Source organism: Eretmochelys imbricata, chromosome 10 (assembly GCF_965152235.1).
Source record: "Eretmochelys imbricata isolate rEreImb1 chromosome 10, rEreImb1.hap1, whole genome shotgun sequence".
In the NCBI taxonomy this organism is placed as follows: Eukaryota; Metazoa; Chordata; order Testudines; family Cheloniidae; genus Eretmochelys; species Eretmochelys imbricata.
In genome coordinates, this window is record NC_135581.1 from 82303112 (window position 1) to 82319919 (window position 16808).

General features: G+C 51.0%; 1 protein-coding gene and 1 long non-coding RNA gene across 12 annotated transcripts in view; one reads left to right on the forward strand and one right to left on the reverse strand.

Moving 5' to 3' along the window:
* TLE3 (TLE family member 3, transcriptional corepressor) overlaps positions 1 to 9129 on the reverse strand; it is a 46128-nt gene extending 36999 nt beyond the window's left edge. For 8 of the 9 annotated variants that reach the window (XM_077827381.1, XM_077827379.1, XM_077827380.1 and 5 more), the window contains exons 1-4: positions 8680 to 9129; positions 8149 to 8249; positions 7434 to 7497; positions 6224 to 6268 (exon numbers count right to left, since the gene is read on the reverse strand). In XM_077827381.1, coding sequence (XP_077683507.1) covers positions 6224 to 6268; positions 7434 to 7497; positions 8149 to 8249; positions 8680 to 8703 — 234 coding nt within the window. In that variant the 5' untranslated portion in view covers positions 8704 to 9129. The remainder of the gene's footprint in view (positions 1 to 6223; positions 6269 to 7433; positions 7498 to 8148; positions 8250 to 8679) is intronic. The other variant, XM_077827383.1, reaches the window with a different exon arrangement.
* A 2439-nt stretch (positions 9130 to 11568) lies between these two features.
* The window catches only part of LOC144270739 (uncharacterized), an 88028-nt gene continuing 82788 nt past the window's right edge, over positions 11569 to 16808 (forward strand). For all 3 annotated transcript variants that reach the window (XR_013347233.1, XR_013347235.1, XR_013347234.1), the window contains exon 1: positions 11569 to 11857. This is a non-coding gene — a long non-coding RNA (uncharacterized LOC144270739). The remainder of the gene's footprint in view (positions 11858 to 16808) is intronic.

The following is a 16808-nucleotide window of genomic DNA, read 5'->3' on the forward strand; positions in this document are numbered from 1 at the left end:
AACCCTGCAGCCAGGGCTACGGTGAAGCAGGTAATTGGCTGCTTTTACACGGTGCCCAGTTACAAAAAGGACCAGGGCAATGCAAAGGTGAGTTTAAGCCTCACCCCAGGAACTGGCACACAGATTCACGGCAACCACACGGAACTCCATCCAGCTGACCCTGAATTGCATCCTCCACGAGCCCGCAGCAGGGGGAGGTAGGCCACCGGCACGGCTACCTGGGGAGATGAGTTTTTCAGTGTGCAATCCAGATTCCAGGTTCACCGCAAATCATTGCTGCCCTTGCACAGAAAGGCTGGGGCCCAGGATCTACTCTGTCCCCTTCCAGGGCCAGAAGCTCGAGGGAGGGGGCACCACGCTGCCCAGAAGCAACCTGTTGCTTCTGAAGAGGGAAGGAAAAGCTGAAGCAGATACACTGTTCCCAAGAGAGGAGGACAGCAGGCCCTGAGCCACTACGTCCTTCACAGCACCGTCCTTCACAGCACCGAGGATGGGCTCCTTCCTCTCCAGCAGCAGCGTCCCATCTGACTTGAGGGAGATGCCGCAGAATGGAAGGGCTGGGAGCGTGGGTGGGAGAGGAAGGGGGAAACGTGTATATGGATGTTCACATGGGGCTGTACTGTAGAATGCCAGAGACAAATCCAAACAGCTTGTTAAAAAAAGGCAAGGAGACAGGCAAGTCTTGAATCTCAATGAATTCTCCCCAGCCCTTCCAGGAACGTGACCAGCTACACAAGTCCCGTCTCTGGCTTGAGGTTCTAGTCAGGGCGGAGGTTGCTGGAGCCACAAAGAAAGGAGAGAGAACATTTGCACAAGTTATAAATCCTGTCCCATCAAGAACACACAGCTGGCCCCGTGATCGGTATGCTTTAGCCTCAGGGGCGGTTACAGTCACCCGCTCTGAAAATGGGCTAAACAGCTGTTCCAGCTGGGCTACCAGAACCCACAACACTCTAGGACACAGAGAGGCCACAACTGGAGCACAGACAATGAAGTCGGAGGGCTCTCATGCAAACAATATGGAGAGAGCAGGATTGGCTGTTACTGCATTAAGGGACTAACCCTGCACCGTAGTGATTTCTCTTGGTTTCAGACACACCCGTCCGTCTATTGCTCCATCTTCAGAAATGGACATGGCAGAGTGAAGTTTAAAATACACGAATCACCTTTTATCATACGAAACACGTGGAATTGGATTTGAAACACTGAAGGTCTCCCATAAACCGACTTAACACCCAAACTAAAAAACTCAAAAGCCATTTGGTTTCTAACTCGGCCAGTTCTGCCGAAGTCCTGTACTCACTGATCCACTCTGCATTACACAGCAAGTTCAAGGCAGAGCAACCGTCTCAACCTGGAATCTCATTGCTTGTGTCAGTGTCATTGTTCTGCACCCAGTGCAATGAGAGGATTAAACAAACAGGGTAACATTTTAGACTGTATTGATGCCGGCACAGACATTGCAATACTCCACAGCCCAGGACGTCATTTGTCCGCAGCCAGTTCCTTTCCCCAAACCTTGTCTTCACTTTAGTGCAGGTGAAGCTCCATTTCTAATGGCCTAACCTTGCACTGGCTTGACCACCCACAGATACCCACTTGAAATCTTGGAGCACAGCCTGCGTCAGTACAGAGAACGTCGGAGCACCCCCCCCCCGATACACCTTCAAAGCCAGCTACGGCTACAACCCAAGCAATTCCAGTGCAATTAGTACCACTGGCATAGAAACAGTCACAGCACCAAGTCAATTAGCCTCAGAATATTCTGTAAGAATATAGCAGGTTAGCAACACGCAGCCGGTGAAGGCACCCAAGCCAGACTGTTCCAACATCACAGCGGACTCCCCTCCAGAACAGACACGACATCACTTTGCATCTTACAGCAAAAACTCTGACTGGAAAGGAATAGGATTTAGGATACTATAAATACTGGATCAAATCCATCCTTGGGGTGAGTATGTCTGCTGATGTCAGGGGAGTTGCCCTGGGGAGGAGCACGCCATGTGGAATTTTGATCCCCACGTGGATCAGGTCCCTAACTGAATTCAATGGGGCTGCGGGGGCGCGACGTCATCATATGTACAACTGAGGGCAGAATTCAGTCCACTTTATTTCACCAGTCACAATTTAAAGAAGGCTTTGCCAAAATACTGGCTTTTTCCATAGCAGATTTCAGCCTGGTGTTTAAACCCTGTAAACTCCACGGATTACTAGGGTAGTCTCTTGCGATATGCTCTGCTGGCCACACTGTAACGTGGAACCAACGCTATTCAGTGACTAAGAAAACACTGAGACAAAAAGATGTCCACAGGAAAAAAAGTCTTCCTAAATGATCTTTCAAATTCCTGTCTAAACTTGGAAGTTCTCCGGTTTAAGTGAAGCCACGTTTTCACCTTTGTTGAAAGGAAAGGTCTAGGTTAAGAAACATTCTCAACTACCCATAGCAGACAATTCAGATTGGTCTGATTTTACATCATTTGCTAGTCAGTAATCAGGGGTTTTTGTTACTATCTGTGCCCTCCCACCCCATGAAACCTTAATCAAAAAGGGAGGGGTGAATAAATAATGCCAGTGAAGCACTAGAAGCATTTGTTGAAACCAGGATATTGTCTCTTTAAGCACATGAAAATAAGGTCCTTAAGCAGTGTGGTTCTCACTCTGGTACACAATTATGGGTACTTTCAGCTGTCTAGCACTATTTCAAGTGCTCTCTCCAAACAGGCTGTCAATGGCATGTTGAAAGCTATTTGCGGCTGCTATCATTATTAGCAAAGTGGAGAGCTTCACTGATGAGAATTAAATTCAGGGAGGGGGTGTGGAGGGGCGAGCTACAATCCACAACAGCAGAAGGCAAACAAGGCTACCTTAGGGAATAAAGTTCAGAACAGGTATCTTTAGATCTGCTGCCAGGATTCCTGACACTAATACCGAAAACAACAGGAGTTAAAGGTGGGAATTAATGAGCCAGCTGTCACTAAGGGTTAAAATAGCTGAAAACTATTTGTTTCTACCTTAAGATGTCAGAAAGTATCATAATAAGCAGTTATTTGGCTTCTTAAGTGTTTAGCGAGTTATTATCTGGCACGCCTTGCTAACAGAATGATAAAGTATATCGTGTTCTTGGAATATTCCAGAAGAAGCAGGATTCGCTCATGAAAGTGTCAATATGGTTTAAATGTGTTCCAAGGCCAAAGTCTTAGTTTAACTCTAAAAACAAGAAATGTTTATGTGCTGAGCTCTTAGCCATCAAGACTAGAAACTAGCGGTATTTACCACCAGGCGTTCTGTCTCCCAACACATGATTAGTTGCTTTTCTGGATTATTCAATTAGATTATTTCATCCAAATCTTTCTAGATGATAAAAAGCAAGATTGGACCAATAAAATGGATGCAATGCAAAATTGACATTGGAAAGAAAAAAAACCCTCAGTAAAACTTACCGGGCAGCAACTATATATTTAAATCCTATGCAGGTAAAACTTGTATTTAAGAAGATTGAATTTGGGTAACATAGCACTTACCACAAGAGATTGTGGCAGACACTAGGAGTAATTCCCTGAATCATATGCAATAGAGTGAGTTGTCACTTCATACATAATTCCTTGCATGTAGCCTATGGAGTCATTCATGAAATCACCTTTATTCTTATTTCTCTTTGTGATTTGGTAAAGAGAAAAAACACACACACTTTTAATATTCAATGTAGAAGAGATAATCTGTTATATAAGCCTACAGACAGGCAATCCCCTTTTGCTTAAAGATGAAGTATCCATCAGTGTTTGTCTCAGGCAGATGTAATCACAAGCAGTCAAGTCTGGAGGGCAGGACACTGCATGAATAATTCAAGCACTCCAGTCTACTTGATTGTGTGCAGATAAACACAAGTCAACCGCTAAACAGGTCAGCTGATAAACTTGTTTGTTCAGGACTAGCCACCCTCAGCCAGATGCACCCAGGACCCACACTGCAATTAGTGGTAGGATTTATTTTGTAAAGCCCTTGCAGTCAGGAAGAGTGACAAACCCTTTTAGATTATACTTGCTCTTCTCTCCTGAGTTCTCACGCCCTCCCTCCCTCCCCCTTGTCCTCTTTGCTCATTTCACCCAATTCTGAGATTCAGAAAACAGACTATACGGTCATTTCAGCTGCTAAGGCAAGCATGGTGGCTCTGTTTTTCTGAAGCATCAAGCACACCATTGGTGATCAAACAACAAAAACAGCTTCTCCTCAGAGACCCTGTCCAATTCTAATATAAGGTACTGGACATACAGCCACCCGCGATGATGAAAGCAGCCAAGAAAGGTTCCACTCAGGAACCATTTGAAGAATATCCTTATTTAGACCTTTAAAATGGAGGAACACAAGACAGGGAACACCAGATCCACCCAGGCTTCCCTGTTAGGGTTCGCTGTTTTTGAACAGTGCCCCAAGATGTAAACACTTGTACATAACTAACATTGTTGCACTGTAATAACATCAGTATGCAAAATTCCACCAAAGGGAAGAAGGCCTTTCACTCTCTCACAAAAACACAAACTGTAACACAGCTCGCAATGTTACAGAAAATGGCAGTCTAGCAACATACCCCAACTCTACCCTACAGCTCTGCCACTAGGCATTTTAAAGAGACTAGCCAGGATGAACACCTCATTCAGTTTGCCAGACTAAATGCTGCGAAAGAAGGTACATTTCATTTTATGTCCCTGCATACGTCACAGATTTCCAAAAAGAGGAAAAGAATTCCAGCACACGTTGTGGAGGTAAAACGTATCCTGTAATAAAAGCAGCACGTTTTGTTTTGTTCTACGACCCAAAATGTACTCTCATAAAAACATTCAGGGTCTGTTGTCCTCTTGACAGAGACATAAGACTCCCATTAGCAATGGGATATAACTGCACCAAAAGGTCGCATCACCCAAAGAGATCTACGTAGAAACTCTATCCTTACAGGTCTCTTCGGCTTTATAAAACCAGAAAATGCTACAGGCTCCCCAAAGCACTGCACCACAAAGTCCATCTGAACAACCTCACAGGCCTTTGCATTTCCCCCTACACAGGTCACTATCCAAACACGAGGACACTTAGCTATATTAGCTAATCTACTGCTCTCTCTTTATATGAATGCATATAAAACTATCAAAATAAGTCTGTAAATCACAGTGCATCTTTGCCAGGCAATGATCCTGTCAGAAGGGAAGCAGCAAAAGAAAAAAGTATGGCTAGTCAGCATGGGCAGAAGAAATTTTGCAAGACTAAACCCAATGTAAATTATTTTTGTCACTGTTTAAATAATTCTATATACCTAGCAAGTCTGTATGAACTGAAGGGGAGAAAAGATAAATAAAGCCCGCACCACTGTGTATTTAAATAACATGTATTGAATCTAGTCCACTACCTAGTTACCTTGTAGTACCTTGTTATTCAGGAGACTGTCAATACGATTTACATTGCTATTAACAAAAACACTGAGTCAAACTGGTTTGATTCATGAATTGCAAAGATGATGTCACCTTATATCTATCTAAAGTTCTTAGAACTACTTTTAAAACCAATAAGCAGCAGCACCGCAAATAATCAGGTCTAATCTCAATAATAACTTCATTCCTTTAAGTTTCACCATCATGTGCCCAGCCTTTAGGCTCTTTAGCTTTAATCTTATCAAGGTAGCACATCACATTCTGCAACAGTTCTTCATGTTTTCCCTTTAGGCAAATTATACATTAGAGCAGACAAAAGTTGCAAACATTTCTTCACCTTCCAGATGTAGGATGTAAAACATGGCGTTGAGCCACACTGCAGTGGCTGCTAAAATCCTACAAGACAATTTGTTCTGAAGTCATACATTCCAGTGCTGTATTAATTAGAAGAATGACCTTAAAGAATGCTGAGTTGCACCAACAATCAAATCTGTATTAATTAGCTGTGTTTTTCATGTTTAATCATATACACAAGATGTGCTAATCCGGGTACACATCTCGGTATGAAAAGTTCACAGCATTACTTTCATCTCTCCTTGTAAACAATTTAAAAAAATCTGAAATCTTCCCTAACATATGCAAAAATGTTGGACTTCCATCAACTCAGTTTCATATTTACTCATGGTCAACAGCTCCACACAGGTGTAACACCAACCATTTGACCAGTTAGCTTTTATTTATCAAAACCAGGACTTCATTTTCATGGTTCAGGGAAAGGAGACAGGATATGGAAGAGAATCACTCACCTGTTTGTGCATTTCAATATTCAAACCATATGACATTTCGTAGTACTGGGGGGGGAAAAAAAAAAGTATTTTTTCATTGATTTTGCATAAGACCATTATCAGAAAAGCCTCCTGGACAGAACTGTGCTCAAAGCATATTAAACAAGGAAATTTTAAATCATAAGTAATAGCCACATGCATGTAGGGTTTAAGAGACACACACGTAACAAGGGGATACTACTTTTCTCGTTCATCTATTCCCTATAAGTTAGTTAGAAGAAACAAGACAGCAGCTTACCCTTCCCCCAGAGCTGTGTGCGACCAGTATGTATAAGTTCGAATAGAAAAGTTAATATACTGCAATTTGGCAAACATCTTGTAATTTTTCCTTTAAAAGTTATTTCTGCCCTGTGTCCTACATGTCTTCTTTTGCAGTCAGGGAATGGGCCTGTACTTCAAAAATGAACGGTGGTCACACTAAATTGATTAGAAATACAAATCAAAAGAATCACCTCACCTACTGCCCCTGTAATGCAACTAGAGTGAAAAGATTTCTGTAGCAACAAAAGAATCCACTTTCCTCAAAGCAACTGGGAGAGATGATGTCGTAACAGGCCTTCTCTGGCCTCAGGCAAAACAAGGAGCAATCTGACCCCTGTCTCCTAACATCAGAAGTTAGTCCAAACACTCCAGGGTCAGCAAGTTGCAAAATGCGTGCTTACAGGGGGCTGAAGTTTTAACTAGGCAACGATACAAACATGGATTCTTGTGATACAGAGTCAGCAGAACTCCTGCCTCTAAATGCTTCAAAATCGTCTTTGGGAGTGTCAGGGGAAGAGGGTTAACAGGAGACTTGTATTAGGTTTCCAATCTTTTTAAGTCTGCTGTCCTCAGGCACAAGTCAGATATTTGGTAAATATAAAGGGAGGACACAAGAGGATCAATGCCTGTCAAAACAGGGCAGGAACACTGGTCACCAAAAGTATTGTTTTTCTCCTTAGAAGATGGTTCACGACCCGCCAAGCAGATAACACTGAAGGGACAGCTGTAATGTTTAGAGATAGGAACCATCCGGCCCCAAGCAAGGCACAGAATAAAGACAACTTGTTCTGAATGGGCAATACTCATTTTAAGGGTCCCGCATCACCACCATCCCCTGGCCCATTTCACTGCTCCATCATCAGCGAATGCCATGTGCAGTCGGATACAAAATCTGATTAAAGTCGCTTACCATAACATAATGGCGCTGCATTTCTGTCTTTTCGTTAGCAAGCTTATCATATTCCACTTTAAGACTAAGAGGATAAAACAGAATAAATATATGTTTAAGAACCCGCAGTGATGAAGTGACAAGTCAAGTGGGGGCGGGGGGGGGGGCAGGGAAAAGAGACACCATCTTGAGTAACACTTCTTAGAAGCACATCACCCCAGATCAGTAGATTTTTGTTTGTTTGTTTTTGTAATAGCCCCTTAGTACTGCCAGGTTTCTGCTCAATGGCAGGCTAGCAGACGTCTTGCAAGCTAGAAAGATGGGAAATTTCAGCAGAACAAGAGGGTAATTTTTTTTTCTGGGGGATTCCTCGTGGCAAAACAGGAACCTTGCTGGGGGTGGGGGGTGTTTCTTAGAATGGATCAAAGGGGGGGGGGACCCTAGTGACAAACAAAGGTTCCATCCAGCAGGGATTTGGAGGGGTTACTAGAGCTTTTCCGATAAGCCCAGGAGGCAGAGGGTTAAAAACTGGGGCAGTTCCGAAATGACAAACAGGGAGGAACAAAAGGAGCCTTGGCTGGCGATTGATGCTAGTCAACACAGAGCCATAAATTGCTCTTCTAAAGACATTTTAATACATGCTCTAGTGTGCACTTAAAATCTGTCATTAAACATTTAACCTTTGCTAAGCAGGGGAGGGAAGCAGGGAGGGAGACAGGCAGACAGAGAGAGTTACCTGTGATACTGGGCTTGCAAAAACTGGAATTCATCCTTAATCCTATCGCAGGACTCAGCCACTGTGAATTTGAAGCCCGGCTGCCCAGGCTGGTGGGGAGCCTAGGGGTACACACAGGCAGACAAGGAAGAAAACAAGCCGTTTACAGACCAGGGAGAGATGCCTGGCCCTCCAGTCCCTTCCCCAGGAGCCAGCCCTCCCCCAAATAAACAGGCTCCAACAGGGGTCCGAGACCCCCTCGCTACCCCTGAAGTTTCCCAGGCTGGGTGGCAGGGGCGTCGGGGCGCTTCCTAGCACCGGGAGAGCCCCTGCTTCCCCGCGAGGCTCCCCGCGCCCGGCTGCTCCCTGGCTTGTTTGTTTGGAGACGCGGAGCCCGGGGGCACACTCCGGTCTCAAGGGTGCACAAGCATCACCGCGATGCACCGACAGATTGACACACCCATCGCCTCTGCCCCCCCCCCGCCCCAAAGATCAAGGGTGGGGGAGGGAAATAGGTTGCAAGGGAAACGCCCGGGGGCAGCGAGGACTTACCGGGTGCCTGCCTTGGGGGTACATCGCAGGAGTTCACCGGCCCCCAAGTCACTCCCCCACCGGCCCCAAGCGCCTTCTGCTCTCAGGCGAGCCCGGGCCGGGCCGCGGCTCGGCCACGAAGCTGCCCCGGAGGGGCCAAAACCGGAACAAAGGAAGAAGCGGAGTCCCGGGCGGTGCGAGCTCGGGGCGCCTAGCAGGCGGGCAGGCTCGCCAGCCCCGGGCGCAGGAGCCGGGCTCCCCTCGGGCGAAAGGCGCACATGGCGGGGGGCGCGGGGCAGCGCCCGCTCCTCGGCATCCTGCTGCCCGCTCCCTCCCTCCCTCCTTCCCCCGGGGGGGCTGCGGGCTCCGGCCCCCGAAGGCGGAGAGTCAGCCCAGGCTCCGCCGCTCCTCAGCCCGCGGGGCTGCCGCCCGCCGCTCTCCACGATCCAGCCCCGCTGCTCGGCGCCGAGAAAACCCCCAAATCCTGCCGCCCGAAGAAAAGGGTCGGGGTGGGTGGGGGGGGTGGTGAAGGGGGGGGCGCCAAAGCCAGGCCACTTCCCGGGCGACGCGTGCGGGCAAAGGGCGAGCCGGGCTCCGCCAGCCGCTCGGGCTCGGCTGCGAACTCCCTCTTCCCGGGCGCCCGTTCAGCTCCTCGCCGGCCCCATCGCTCCACAGCCCGGCGGCGGCGGCGTCCGCTTCCGAAGAGGGCTCCTCGCCGGCGGGTTCAAGCCGCGGGGACCCCCGGCCGCCGGGAGCCGGAGCCCGGCGGAGAACACATGCTCCCGAGGAGCGGCGGCGGCGGCGGCTGGAATCCCCCCTGCCCTGCCCCTCTCGCCGCGGCCAGCGCGCCCCGGGACCCCGGCGATGCCACCCACAGACTCCGCAGGCAGGAGGCAGCGCACGAGGGGCCGAGCCGCCGCGCGAGAGCGCTCCGAAGAGGGAGTGAAGTGTAACAAAAAGCAGCCCCAGCGTCCCCGGGCCGGACCAATGGCAGCGCGGGGAGCCCACGTGGGGCGGGGCAGCTCGGCCGGCGAATGGGCGCCGGCAGCGGGAACGTCACAATGCCATCTTGTGTCGGGAAGGCGCCCTCGGCCCTGCCCCGCCGCTGGGGGGCTGTGGCCGGCCGGGGAGCGCCCCACCCCGCTCGGCTGCCGCGGGCCTGGGGGCGGAGGGGGGAGCCCTCGGACACGAGTGGGGAGGCGGGGAAACGGCCCCGGGCCGGCTTGGCCTTGGAAAGCGGCTCGGCCGCTGCAAAGCCGCCCCGTGTGCACGGCTCGAATTCGGAATGTCCCTCCGGGCGGGGAATGGGGCGCGGGGGGGGGGACACGCCGCTCTGGGCAGCCCGTCTCCGCGGCGGAGAAGCAGCAGCAGCAGCCCGGGGATGGGTTTTGCTTTGCCAGGGGCCTGCCTCTCCCGCTAGCTCCGGGTCGCGGGGGGAGGGTGGGAGCCCCCCAGCGCCAGAGCTGTCGGGGACGATGCACCGCCTGCGAACGAGCACCTTCCCCCCGCCTCCTCAGGCAGCAGCTTAGCAGGCCCATGAGCTACTAGAAAGCGACCAGGAGCGATCCGCCACTTGCCTGTTTTCCCTTCTTAAGACTTAGCAGCGATAAAATGGGGCAAGAACAACAAGGGGGGGGGGAATAGCCTTCCCCACCGAGAAAGCCTGCGGGGGACTCACAGAATGGCTTTCCTCCCCCCCCCCCCCAAACGACCAGCCAGGCCCGCATCCCCTGGGATGCTTTCTGCCCGGTGCTCCTACCAAGGGGATCGGCCCTTTCTGCCGTCACGACCTGTTTCCCCTCTTCCTCCCCTGGGCGCCTTTCGAGTCGGAGCCGCTTTGGTGAAGAACTCGGGTCACGTCGTTCAAGTTACCCACGCACCCGACCGGACTGGAATATCCCGGGGTTTACACGCCCTCCAGAGCGGTGTTTATTGTAACTGCTGCGGGGCCAACAGGGGGGAAAGAGGGGCTTGAGCCTTTACATCAAACAAGAGCCCAGCCGCAGAGGGTCCCCCCGGCAGAGGGCTGATCTGCAGCAGCCTTTACGCGCACCGTGTTTGCAAACTCTGCTTTCGAGCCTCTCCCCCTTCCTAGGCCGAGTAAGCGCAACACCCAGAAAGGCAGGCAGGAAAGCGCCTAAGGCTGCGAAGCGGGGATTGGGGCCCACCCTTGTTTTCCCCTCCCGGAAGATGGTTCCGAGGTCCCGCAGGGACGCGGTCACTGCCGTCCGCTCGGCAGATGGGAACGCTCCTGAGTCAGGAGAAACACACGAGGAGCCGGCACGCGTGGGCCCGGCCGGCCGGCCGTCGGGGCCCGGCCTGCGGGTGCGAAGCCCGCAACAAGGCGCTCCGGGCTCGGGTCAGCTCCCCAGCCCCTCCTCGGAAACGCCCGGCCCGGGGGGCTGCTGGGGCCCGGGCTCCCCCGTGGAATAATCCTCGCCTGTGGGGCAGGCTGCGGGCCCAGCCCCCGCGGCTATTGCGGGGCATCCCCCCGCCGCCCCCGGGTGAGCTCCGCCCGCAGCACCCCGGCCCGGCCCTTTCCACGTGCGGAACGGGGGCTTCGGCTGAGGCCCCGCAGGGAGACACGCGGGGCGAGGTTCCGCCCACGCGAGAATGAGCGCGCGCGTGGGGGGTGGGTCTTGCACCTGCCCTGGAGGGGGGTGGGAGGGAGGCGTGCAAGCCGGGCAGGGCTCAGAGCAGCCCCCGCTTGCAGGGCTCGCCCGCGCCGCTCGGCCCGCCCCCGCACCGGGCTCGGGGCTCCGCAGAGACACCCCCGGCTCCGCGCCCGGGCAGCCGCTATTAGCACAAAATGGCTCCTCGCGCCCCACGTCACAGACCCAACCCGCCCTGCCTTCCCCCCACGTGGGGACCGCAGCGCGCCACCGCCCCCCGCGCTTTAAAAAAAAAAAAAAAAAAAAAAAAGCAGCCGTCCATCAAACAGATCCATCCGACCAATCGGCAAGGGGCACCGCCGGCTGCCTTCTGTCCATTGGCGGAGGCCGCCCGGGCTGCCACTCCAGCGACGGGCTTGTCAGTCAAAGCCACGCGGGGGCCGAGCGCTGACAAACGCCGCCGCTTCTCAGCGTCCCGCTTGCAAATAGTGCTTGGAATGGCTGCTTAATTAGCTTGGAATGGCTTTTCCTTCCAGCTCAAACAATCTGTCACTACCGTGCGGGGAAAAGGAGCCATGCATAAAAAAGTAAGCAGAGGCTAAATATCAATTTGATTTTGTGTATCAAAGGAATATTTTATTTTTCTCCCTAGTAATGAAACGTATCAATTTAAATAATAAAAGGGGAACGCACGAAAGGGAAAGTCGCGCGCACACCCGCACGCCCACCATGCAGATGTCTCCCCTTGCAAAAGCTGGGGTTTGGGGATGGGGTTGAAAGGGGGGGGGGCGAGACCCCAACGCTGCGGGAGGCGGTTGGCCTGTGGTGGTTACAGGGTCCGGTTGCTACTTCCCAGCCCCAGAAAGGGGGTGGGGAGTAGAGGATCCCCCCCCCCCCGCACCCCCGCCTGCAGGTGTCAATTTGGGCCTCCCAGCGCCCGGTTGCCCGGGGAAAGTCGGCTCGTCCCTTCCAGCCTGCCGGGGAGCAGGGAATCCCAGGGGACCGGGCGAGCCCCCTTCCTCCCCGCCCCGTCGCCTGGGGCTCAGCACGGCCCCCCCCCCAGACCCTCGCCTCGCAGCAGGAGCAGCCCCCGAATTGCAGAGACACCGCGGGCCCCGGACACGGGTGGGGGTGGGGGGGGGATGCATCACCCGGAGGGCGGCGGGGGGGGCCCTGAACCCAGTGAGGTCCCGACGCCTCGGCCTCCACTTCCCATTGGCTGCCTCGCCCCTGTGTATGTTACGAGAAGTGTCAGGGTCCGTCGCTACGGGAGCGCTGCCTTGTCATTGGCCGCTCCGTGGAGCACCTGGGAGTCCGCCCCACGTGGGAGCCGAGTTCCTGGCACAACGCTAAACAAACAAACAGAAGAAGGGAAAAAAAAAAAAAAAAACCCACCCCACCCCTCCACCCGGTCCCCAAAGCGGGAAGGAAAGTCCGGGCTGGACTCCCCGAGCCCGGGAGCCGGAGCGGCAGCAGCCCTTGCGAGGCCGCCACCTGCTGCCTGCGGCTTGTCTCCCTGCCGCCTCCTCTCCCAGGGGTCCCTCCAGCCTCTCTCAAGCTGAGAGCTGCCGCCAAGCCCGGCCCGGGGAGCCAGGAGCTCTGGCTGCCCTGGCATCCTGGGTGGCTTTGGCTGGGCAAGATTTGTATTGGGGACTGGCCTCAGCATCACGAGCACCTGCCGGCTTGAGCTAAAAGGAGCCACTTCACTGGCTGGTAGCAGTAGTAGGGTGTTACCCTGGAGGGGAGGAAGCAGCAGAGGGAAGCATGGAAGATACTTTGCCTTGCCGGTGTTGCACAGGAACTCTGAAAATCAGCGCGCTCTCCTTTTACTGAGGTGCCTTTAGGTTTGAAATAGTGTCTGATCAATGCTAGGTGGGAATATTACCAAGCAAAGATGACAAGAGTTGAAACCCACCCCCCAGCAATGACATATTTTGTCATTGGTAATGCAGGAGTACTGAGGGCTATCCTGAAGTGTTCAGATCAGCCCAGAGGAAAAACTACCCTTAGCCATATTCAGTATTCCCCAGACTTCTGCAAAAGATACTGACCAAGAACAGCTTGCTTCACAAAGCTGGAGAAGCTTCCCTGCTGCCTAGCAAAGGAAGTAATGATTTATGATAAATCCCCAAATAATTGCACTTTGTCCTCAGTGCTTGCTTTGGGCTTGCACATGTTTGTTAATTTTTCACTAATAGGAAAGGTTAATTGATCTTACAGCAGGCAGGCTTATGGTATCTGCAGCTCCTCCGGAAGGGTCCCTTTGTTTTGCTGAACTCAGTGGGACTGAGTGTGTTTCAGCCCTTTGGGCTTGGTCCAGCAGAGTCAGTGAGAGCTTGCTGAACAGCCTCACTTCCCACTGACTTTGACTGGAGTTGGGAGCATCCTGCACCTTGCTGAAAACAGGTGAAATAGAGTAAAGTGATTGTGCTTTCACAGAGCCTGATTCTGCTTCGACTGAAGACAGTTTGATTTTTGCTATTGACACTAGTGGGAGTAGGATCAGGCTCTTTGCTGCGGATCAAACATCTAGAATCTAAGGGTATTAGAAGTAGGAAGAGCTAGCTTACTAAACGAAGGCCTGGATCCCACAAACAGTTATGCATATAGCAGTATAACCCTGTGAGCAGATAGGTGCTTGCAGGATCAGGGCCTAACATGCAATAATAATAAATATTATTTGTATTACTGTCTCCTGGACCAGGACGCCATTGTGCTGGGTGCTCTACAAACACAGAACAAAAAGACAGGCCCTGCCCCCAAAGAGGTTACACGCTAAGTAGCTTTCCCTGTGTCCCTGTCCTAGCATCAGGAGATCATATATAGTACTTGGACATCAGGTCACTTTCATATGGGTGCCTAAGGCCCTGATCTTGCAAAGTGGACCCGTTGACTTTAGTGGGGTTCAGTGTAGCCGTAAGGTCCGCTTGTGGGATTGGGTCCTAAATGTGGATTTAGACAGATGATTTTAGAAACTCAGGATTGAAAGTTTTGGCCTTAATCTCTCTGTGCTTCAGTATCCCAATCTGTAAAACAAGGATGTTATTTCCCTAGCTCCTAGGGATATTGGGAAGCATCACTGATTGAAGAGCTAGTCTCTTTAGGAAAAGTGGGGGGAAGGGGTGGGAAACAAGATGTTTTTGCATTGGAAGTTAGTTATCACTGGCTTAACACATTACACAAACCGCTCCATGGTATTTACATAGCAATTCTGGTTTCTATTTAATGATTTCCCAAAAATTATTATTATTTTCATCACTTTCTCATTTCATCTTAGCTCCAGTCCTGTTGAGATGCGGTAAAGTGACCAAGAATGTCTGTTGCTAATTGATACTTAGCACACCAGGGCCATACTGAAATAGCAGATTTTTGATTGTAGGTTATTAAAATTTACCTGGTTCAAAAAAAGCCATTGGAGAGGGAAGGAAGTGTTCTGATTCACATGGATTTAAAAGTCTATTTAAATGGGTGCTTTCATATCCTCATTATAAATCAGGCTTTCCCCCTACATTATTTTTCTTTTTCTGTGTAGTGTTTTCATGTGACCAGACAGAAAGTTAGCATGAAAAGAAAATCTCACATTTTTAACTGAATGTGTTGTGTGCGTCAGATGGCAGCTTTCAAAACAATAACAATAAAAATAACAGTTTTAACTTTCACTTTTTCTGCCTAAAGGCACCCCAGCATTCTCTCCTGTGCCAAACAAAGTGACATGGATTCTGGGAGGGAATCCTACACCCAGGAAATAAGAGGATGACAATGTGAATTGTACTGTCAACTTGTTTCTAGTTTCTTCTTGGCTATGAGACTCCTTCCATTTCAGATTTAGTAGTAACATACTGTTTCCCTTAAACCTGAAAGCTCCTGGGTTATTGCAAAGTCAAGCTCTGAGGGTTGCAATATGAAACAGACATGATTATCCCACAAGTGTGACTGGAGCATGGGAAGTCGCATCTTCAGTTCTTAAGTCTACACAAACAGGGCTGAACCCGGAAAAGAGTAAGGCGTCCGAAAGGTTCCCCTTCTTTTGTGACAGTGTGTAAGCACTCCTGACACTGAAGGAAGAAACAAAACCAGAAATAAAACAACCCCAACTAGCTCTCTGCAGAGTGCACTGTTACTGGAGGGTTCGGAAAGGTTTTTCTTTGGTTGAGTCAAGCAAGAGGTAGTGGATGTTGGCCAGGATGAGGTTCTGAAGATACTCAGGGAACTGACAGAGGTAAGAATGGCATCTGAAGGCCAAGGCACAGTGCAAAGGGAGGTTGAAGGGGTATCCAAGGAGAATGCTTACGAAAGAGCAAGACTTGCCGGGCGCACAAGTAGGTGACGATTCTCTTCCAGCTGGATATTGATCTCAGTAGAGAGAGTGAACAGGCAGGATGTGGCACAGGGGCTAGATGTCTGAGATAAAAATTCAGCCTTTAAGTAGCTGAAGCCCATGGCATGCCAAGACTCAGAGTTTGACTCCCACCTGGTCAAGGGGATGGTTGTTACGCTTTTCCACAGACAGAGAAGAACCAGCCCAAATGGCTTATTTTGGATTAAATAAACTGCAAACACACAATGAAGAGCAAACACGAAGTCTACATGGGACGGCGGCCACCAAATGGCAACCAGAAAGATGCACGTGGAAAATAACGGCATACACACACCACAGATGTCAGTGTCGGAAGATGGAGATACGGGGGGGTCACTCAGTGTCTTTTAGTCTCTGGAGAGCTGTGTCCATACCTGGAGAGGGCGTGTGACAGTCTGCCTGTGATTTTGCATAATTGCTGATCTGGTGCTTGACGCTCAGCCGAGTTCCGAGTTTGGATTGAAGCACATTGTGAGAGCTGTGGGGGGGTGTTTGCTCAGCTCCCATCTAGCCTGGACTTACAACCAGTGCACCAGAGAGAGCTTTACAGAGCTCAGGGAGGAACAAAGACAGAAAAAATGGTGGTTCGAACGTGAGGGCCAGGATCAGAGGCGTAACTGCAGAAGAAAAGCACCTAACCAATTGCCTGCGCTCATGCAGCCTTCAGGAGTGAGTCACTTCAGTCAAGGAAAAGCCAGCATGTTCCAGTCGTACAACGGCCTAATGTTAAACCCAGAAAAGCAAGCTCTGTTCTGCCTGACCCCTCCAGGCACGTGGGAAAAGGAGCCGGGAGCAGACAATGGGTAAGAGCTTTTATTTATGCCCCTATACTGGCAAAGGGGGCAGAGTTCACACATCGTGCTCTCCAGGGGTTCTTTGCGCCCGCACCAGTCTTGTCTACACATACAGCGCCACTGCGGCACTTAGTGAAGATGCTACCTACTCCATCCAACAGGAGAGCTTCTCCCATCAGTGTAGGAACTCCAACTCCCCGAGAGGCGGTAGCTGTGTGGATGGGAGAAGCCCGCCCATTGATACTGCACTGTCTACACCAGGAGTTTGGTCGGTATAGCTGCGGTATAGTTATACACCCACACATGTCCGTAGTGTAGACCAAGCCTTTGATTACTCTCAAACAAGTGGGCTGACACCCAGAGCCATCCACAGCTGCTGCGCACCCC